The sequence below is a fragment of the Suricata suricatta genome, chromosome 4 (assembly GCF_006229205.1).
Source record: "Suricata suricatta isolate VVHF042 chromosome 4, meerkat_22Aug2017_6uvM2_HiC, whole genome shotgun sequence".
NCBI lineage: Eukaryota > Metazoa > Chordata > Mammalia > Carnivora > Herpestidae > Suricata > Suricata suricatta.
This window is the reverse complement of record NC_043703.1, coordinates 105,897,310-105,905,369: the sequence shown is the minus strand read 5'-3', so window position 1 is coordinate 105,905,369 and position 8,060 is coordinate 105,897,310. Positions and strand designations below refer to the sequence as shown.

Genomic DNA, 8,060 nt, shown 5'->3' with positions numbered 1-8,060 from the left:
AAACTGGACCAGTTTCTTACACCAACACAAAAATAAACTCAAAATGAATTAAAGACCTAAATGTGAGATCTGAAACCATATTCTAGATATGGCTCCTCGGGTAAGGGAAACAAAAGCAAAAATAAACTACTGGGACTACACACACCACACACACAAAAAAGAGGTTGTGCACAGTTGAAAGAAACCATCATCAAAACAAATGAGAGAATATATTTGCAAATGATATATCCAATAAGAGGTTAATACCTAGGGGCACCTGGGTGGCTCAGTCGATTGAGCATCCGGCTTTGGCTCAGGTCATGATCTCATGGCTCAGGGGTTCGAGCCCCACGTCGGGTTCTGTGCTGACAGCTAGCTCAAAGCCTGGAGCCTGCTTCAGATTCTGTGTCTCTCTCTCTGACCCTCCCCTGCTCACGCTGTCTCTGTCTCTCAAAAATAAATGAAAAACATTTTAAAAAATTAAAAAAGAGGTTAATACCTAAATATATAAAGAATTTATATAACTCAATGCCAAAAGACAAATAATCTTTTTAAAAAGTGGGCAGAGAACCTAGAAATTTTCCCAAAAATAGTCAACAGGCACATGAAAAGATGCTCAATATCAGTAATTATTAGGGAAATGCAAATCAAAACCAAAATGAGAGATCACCTCACACCTGTCAGAATGGCTAGGATCCAAAAGGCAGGAAATAACAGGTGTTGGTGAGGATGTGGAGAAAAAGGAGCCCTTGTTCCTGGTGGTGAGGATGTAAATTGGTGCCGTCATTGTGGAAGACAGTATGGAGGTTCCTCAAAAAATTAAAAATAGAAATACCATATGATCTAGTAACTCCCCTGGTATTTATCCAGGGAAAGTGAAAACACTAATTTGAGAAGATATCTGCTTGCCTATGTTCATTGCAGCCATAGGCTATTATTTATAATAGCCAAGATATGAAACAACCCAAGTGTCCTTAGAGAGACGAATGAAGAAGTTGTGAGATGTATGTGTGTATATTATACACAAACAAATATACATAAACACAATGGAATATTACTCAGCCACAAAAAAGATGAGATCTGGCCATTTGTGACAACATGGATAGACCCAAAGGATATTATGCTACATGAAATAAGTCAGTCAGGGAAAGGAAAATTCAATATGATTTTACTTATATGTGGAATCTAAAAAGCAAAACAAAGGAATAAATGAAAACCAGAAACAGACACATAAATACAAAGAACCACCTAATGGTTGTCAGAAGGGAGGTTGAGGGATGGGTAAGTGAGTGAAGGAGAGGGGGAGGGCCAGGCTTCTAGTTACAGAATGAGTAAGTCACAGAGATGAAATGTACAACATAGAGAATACAGTCAATGGTATTGTGACAGTGTTGTGTGGTGACAGCGGTAGCTACACTTGTCAGCACAGCATAATGTGTATACTTGTTGAATCAGTATGCTGTACACCTGAAACTAATGTAACATCCTGTTAACTATACTTCAATTGTTTAAAAAAGGAGGGAAATTCTTGACATTTGGATGAGTCTTGAGGATTATGTTAAGTGAACTTTAATATTACTATTTTTTTTAATATTTATTTTTGAGAGAGTGAGAGAGAGCACCCTGGCAGAGACAGGAGGAGACAGAGGATCTGAAGCAGGCTCCATGCTGACAGCAGAAAGCCAACTGGGGACTCAAACTCATGAAATGTGAGATCATGACCTGAGTCAAAGTTTGAAGCATAACCTCCTGAACCACCCAGGCGCCCTGTACTTTACACTACTAAACCACACACCTAAAAATGGTTAAGGTGGTAGGGGCGCCTGGTGGCTCAGTCAGTTAAGCAGCTGACTTCAGCTCAGGTCATGATTTCACAGTTTGTGGGTTCAAGTCCTGCATCAGGCTCTGTGCTGACAGCTCAGAGCCTGGAGCCTGCTTCAGATTCTGGGTCTCCCTCTCACTCTCTGACACTCCCCTGCTCACACTCTGTGTGTCTCTCTCTCAGAAATAAACATTTTTAAAAATTTACATAAAAATGGTTAAGGTGGTACATTTTGTGTTATGTGTATGTTGCCACAATTTAAAAATTTTTTAATGTTATCATCGGGTGACAGACCCAAACTTTCCAGTGCTAGTAGAGAGCTCATGGGCTCTGAATGAGTATTTTTGTAGACCACCCCTCCCCTCTTCCCTGCAGTCCATACTGCTTCTAATCCTTCTCCACTGGAGGCTATACCTCCAGCCTAAAATCCCGAGAGTGACCGTACTCCGACTCCTCACTACACTTTACCGTTCTCTCTCAACTCTCCTCAATGCCGACCTGCAGCCTCAGGTAACTGGGGTCTACCAAACTTGACCCACATTCTCACCTTCATTTTGACTTATGCCTTTCCCGAGCTGAAAAGCACTCTTCCTTCTGCTTGTATTATCCAATCCTTCCATTCATTAAGTTCCTTCTCCTCACAGTGGAGTAAGAACTTCTCTCAACATCAAAGAGTGTCAATACTCTTCATTTAGAATTAGTCACGCATTCTAAATGCATCACTTTTTCTTTCAATCATTCAACGTTTATTGAGCATGTGCCATATAGATGACAATGTGCTAGACCCTGAATCAAATGCTATGTCTTTTGTCTTCTGCTTTTTAAAAAAATGTTTATTTATTTTTGAGAGAGAGAGAGAGAGCAGGGGAGGGGCAGAGAGAGAGGGAGACTCAGAATCTGAAGCAGCCTCCAGGCTCCAGGCTGTAAGCTCAGAGCCCAACACAGGGCTCGAACCCAAAAACCACAAAACCATGACCTGACCTGACGTCAGACACTTAACTGACTGAGCCTCCCCGCCGCAGGTGCCCCTTCTGCGTTGTTTTTAAGCCTATTTATTTTCAGAGAGAGAGAGAGAACGCATATGAGTGGTGAGCAGGGAAGGGTCAGAGAGAGATTGAGAGAGAGAGAGAGGAAGAATCCCAAGCAGGCTCCACACTGTCAGTACTGAGACCGATGCTGAGCCCAATGTAGGGCTTGAACCCACAAACCTTGAAATCATGACCTGAGCCAAAATCAATAGTCAGAAGCTTAACTGACTGAGCCACCCATGCGCTCCTTCTGCTTTTTATCTCTCTCGTGGCCCCTTACATGTTTCCCAGTGTTTACTGCAGTAGTTTGGATGATGTAATGTAATGGCCTGTACTATCATATTCCACAGTAGCAAATGTTAAACTACTGAAATCAAACTAGCATAAACTCAGGACTTGCCTGAAACAACAGGATATTTTTTGGTGACAGTAGGGTTTTTTTCTATCAAAGCAGCTGTTCGTACAATAAGGGTTTGAGGACCGAATTCAAGAGGGATTATGTAGTAGGAGATCCTAGCACTTGTTATGGAAGTTTCCATGACAATAACAGTAATGTCATTTGGTCACAAATGCCTGTGATGAGAGCATCAAGAACATATGCTATCTCCAAAGTTCTCCTTAAATATGACTTACCTAAGAGAGATCTGTACAAACACAAATAACTTTATTCACATGTTAGAACAGCGTTGGAGTAGACAGCATTTTAAGGACACTTAATACAATCAATTTCTTGAACTTAGATTCGAGTTAAAAAAAACACTATATTCAAGCTCTGCTATTTTACTTACAGAATTTTGCATGTAGCCCACTTATTTCTGCACAAGGGTGAAATACTATCTGTATTTGCTTAATTCCCCATACTTTGCTGTTTCATCACGATCTTGTACCGCCAGTCATTTCATTGTTCATCTAAGCTTACGTTTCACCCATCCTTTTCTGAACTCATTTTCTCTCTTTATGTTCTAAAGGGTAGCTTTGAGGTGTCGGGTCTTCCTTCCCAAGGTCCACAACAATTACCTCCCTAGAAAATGTCACTTCTTTTAAAGGTCTTTTGTGGTTTTCAACAGCTGATGGACTTCTGCTGACAGGTATGGGTGGTTTCTGCAAATCATCATCCTGTGAGAGAATGGGACAAACAGTATAAACACATAATTTATGAAGGCAACAAGCCCTTCTTTAAAACATCTAAGTTATACTTTTAATTTTATTTATATTTCAAATTAAATACAGAAGCACTGTCCGTGAGAAACAGAAGAAGTGTTTCTAAGTGATACAGGAAAGCAGTGGTGATCCACCATGATCTCATTTTCATATTTCTGTGGTTACAAAAGAGCCCCCTGCCCTGTCGTTCTGTCTCCGGGCTTAGGCCTTGTGTTAAGGGAAGATGTGAACTGTGTTCCTGTCAGGGAGCCCCGGCAGGGAGCTCGAGAAGGCCTAGGCAACGTTTGTGTGCTGTTGTATCAGGAGCCTGGAACCAAGACGGGGACGTGGAGTCTGGCCCTGAGCTTGGCCGTGTGGAGGAATGACCTCGAGCAATTCACCTCATTTTCTCATTTGTAAGATGAGAAAGCTGGATCTCTAGATGATCTCCAAGGACGCCTCCAGCTCTAAGAGCCTAGGATTCTGAGAAAAGCATGAGGAAGTGGAACTATTGGGAAAAACACAAATATAAGCGTGAAGAATGGGAAGTGTCTCGACGTGGCATGTACGACGGGTTTAATTACACGGACTGATGAGCTAAGAAGAGTGGTTTGGATGACTGCAGACACGATGCTCCTTTCAGGTAAAAACCTGAGTTGCAGGCAAGGCCATGTCATTGGTCCTAGCCAAGTCCCCTGCCACCTTATCAACTCAATTCTAAATGGCCCCTTGAGAGTAGAAAAGTCTGTCACCTCTTGACCATTTCCTTCAGCATTCTCAGGCTCTTGTTTGTCCTCCTCTTCTTTCATATCTTCTTTCTCTTCTAAGGGTGTGACCAGCACTTCTTTACTCCGTCTCTGGACAAGAATGCTAGGCCTCATGGGTGGGTTTGAGTCCACCATTTGTGTCAGGAGAGTACTAGATAATGAATCAGCAGGATTTAAAAAGATTTTTTTAATGTTTTATTTATTTTTGATAGAGAAATTGCGAGTGGGAGAAGGGTAGAAAGAGAAAGGGAGAGAGAGAGAGGGAGACCCAGAATCAGAAGGAGGCTCCAGGCTCTGAGCTGACAGCACAGAGCCTGATGCGGGGCTCAAACTCATGAGCTGTGAGATCGTGACCTGAGCTGAAGTCGGACGCTTTTAACAGACTGAGCCACCTAGGTGCCCCATGTATCAGCAGGATTTTAAAAAATCATGCATGTTTGTCACCTTTACCACACCTCAAAAGAGCTTTCTATCACATACTATGATACAGACTTACTTTTCTTGGTCTCCTGAAATGTTTGCCTTCACATTAGCAGTTAAACAATCTTCACCTCTATTACCATCCGTACAAGGGTGCTTTTCTGTCTTTTCATCTTTCTTGCTTTGGAAACTGAAAAGGAATAGGCAAAAAATTTCAGAAAAAGGAGAATGGCCTCTAATTGAATGCTTGGCCTGAAACATCACTTTTAAACAGGAAATTAGAATTTCTAAAATTCCAAAATGGACAAAGTAGAGAGCTATAGCATTACTGGCTCTATCATAAGTTGATTCAGATTCTTTCTAGGTACATTTGCTACTGTGACTTGAAATATGATCCCAATTTATCAGCATGGATTTATACCATTTATATAAAAAAACCACCAATAAAAGCAGGATGCAAATGAAGCAAATTAGGAGGAGGATGAAGAAAATGATTTCGGTGATTTCAAAGGCCAGAGGAGAAGCCAGAAGATTCATCTACTCTCACAGTCACAGATCGTGCAAATGTTCTTTTCCAGCTTAGTTTGAATGCAGTTCTCTTATTCTTTATGTTTTCTAGAAACAGAAGAACACAAGGCTATTTTCACTGTTGTTCTTTTGATCCACTTCATAAAAGATGCTCTGCTTGTTTCGATGAACTTGACTCACACTGGCTAATTTCTCTCCATAAATGTGGTGGGGGCTCAGGTGGTTGGAGGGGAGACTGAGCTGGGACACGTGGGATCACTCAGCTCAGCTCCCCTCACCCCCAAAATATCAAGAAGCCAGAGGAGAGGAACTGGAGCAGCTGGAGCCCAGCTCAGCTGCCCATTCTTCTCTCTTCAGTGACATCATAGAATAATGGAACCGTTCAGTTAGCAGGACCAGAGTGCTGGCCCAACCCTGCCCGTCACCCAGAGTCAGGAGAATTATGAAACTCTCCTCTGGGCTGCAGTCTGTCTGTCCTCTCCTCTCAGAGGGCTGTCGTGGAGGCCATGTGGCACCACCCTGGCCACTCTTTGGACAAAGATTTCCTACCTGCTCTCTAAACACAGCTTTCCTTTCTTAACCTGAGCCTGTCTCTCTTACACTTCTTTCGTAGACAACGAACAATCAGCCCCACTTCCTTCTCATAAAATCACTTTCTAGATTAATTAACTTGCATCCTAATGGGTGCTCTCCAGGCTAAATAGCCTATATCTTTCTAATCTCACATCCCTGGACCTACTTGCCTGACAAACAAGCAATCTGGCAGCTCTAGAAGCCATGGCTGAGGAAGCAGGAGCAGAGCAAGATGATCAGAGTCATGATGATCCCGCCCCCAACCTCATTTCAGGTGAGTGAGTGATACCCACAACAGAGAAGAGCTAGGGTTTTCTGAGAAGCAAAGGAAGGTACAAAGGAATATGGCAGGTGCTGCCAACCACGTCTAAAAAAGTCAGAAAATGAGCCATTGGGGGTCTCTGGGCTGTAGCAACACTGGCTCTCCTTCAGAAGGGCAAGGACTATGGCTTTTTTATCATTGGATACTCCACCAAGTCAGGATCTTCAAATCCCATAAATGTTGAATGGATCCGTCTGTGCGGCAGATGTGGTGTATATGTATGCCAAGCCTGATTTCTAGAACATGAGAACATCTGGGCCATTCCTGGCAGAGTCAGAATTCACAGATCCTTCCTGCAGCAAAGTTCCCAGATAAAAGACTCAGAGCCTATATCACTCTCCTTATTCTACACTGCTGCCAGACTGAGACTTTAAGAGCCCAGATCTTCCCATGTCTCATATACACATATACACACTTAAGAGTTTCCTGGGAGATGGGCATATTTTAGATGTACTGTTGGTTACACACGTCTGGACTTATGTAAAAACCTATCAAACTGTAACCTTAAGACTTGTGTGCCTTGTGTCATCTACTATGTGGATATCACACTGAATAGAAAGGAAAAGGGGGCCCCACCCCTACACTGTGTTTGAGTGTGTGTGGTGCCATGAGCAGTGCTGGACCAGAGGGCACTGCTGCTAGTTGGTCCTGCCTCCAAGACTTTGTACCAGGTATAGTCTGAGACCAGAGACCTCCAGAAACAAGAGCTAATGAGACTATCATAAGGGTTTTCATTCATAATGTGACATGGACATCAATGTTAAATTTATACATATAATTAATATAATTCTGAAAAGTGGAAGGTTATCCAACTTTGGTCCCTAAATCACATTTTTAAGTACACTGCACTAGGAGTTTGTGATGCCACAATACTTGAAGATGGATTCCAGAACCTAACCAAGGGCACCTTACAGATGGGTGTGTGCCCAAAAATTATACATGGTGAGAAACGACCACCAATTCTACATAAATTAAAAAAATATTCTGAGTATTATGAGAACTATATGCTGACAAATTGAATAATCCAGATAAAATGGAAAAATTCCTAGAAACACAATCAATCAGACAGATTTGTAAAGATATAGAAAATCTGAATAAAAATATAATAACGAGACTGAATCAATAATCAAAACCTTCAAACGAAGAAAAGGCCTGTACCAGAGGGCTTCACTGGAGAATTCCATTAAACATTCTTCAATTGAAGAAAAGGGAACACTTCCTAACTCATTGCATGAGGCCAGCGTTATCCTGATACCAAAGCCAAAGACAACACAAAAAAGAAACCTAAAGACTGATCTCCCTGATGAACACTGAAGCAAAAATCCTCAACAAAGTATTAGTAAACTGAATTTATCATCATATTAAAAGGATTATATGCCACAACAAAGTGGAATTTATTGCTGGAATGCAAGGATGGTTTAATAGAGAAATCAATGTAATACACCACATAACCAGAATGAAGGGAAGAAAAATACATGAAC

The 8,060-nt window shown here is 41.7% G+C and overlaps 1 protein-coding gene across 2 annotated transcripts; it reads right to left on the bottom strand.

The window, feature by feature from the left end:
• Positions 1-3,474: 3,474 nt before the first annotated feature.
• Positions 3,475-6,021, bottom strand: C4H2orf74 (chromosome 4 C2orf74 homolog). 2 transcript variants are annotated; one of them, XM_029937434.1, is made up of 5 exons: positions 5,865-6,021; positions 5,578-5,771; positions 5,233-5,346; positions 4,722-4,887; positions 3,475-3,945 (listed from the first exon to the last, which is right to left on the bottom strand). In XM_029937434.1, the coding sequence occupies exons 2-5, from the start codon at positions 5,691-5,693 to the stop codon at positions 3,772-3,774; spliced, it is 570 nt and encodes a 189-aa protein (XP_029793294.1). In that variant the 5' UTR covers positions 5,694-5,771; positions 5,865-6,021; the 3' UTR covers positions 3,475-3,771. The 2 variants fall into 2 exon arrangements, with proteins under 2 accessions (XP_029793294.1, XP_029793295.1); XM_029937435.1 differs by having other exon boundaries at positions 5,704-5,771.
• Positions 6,022-8,060: the final 2,039 nt, after the last annotated feature.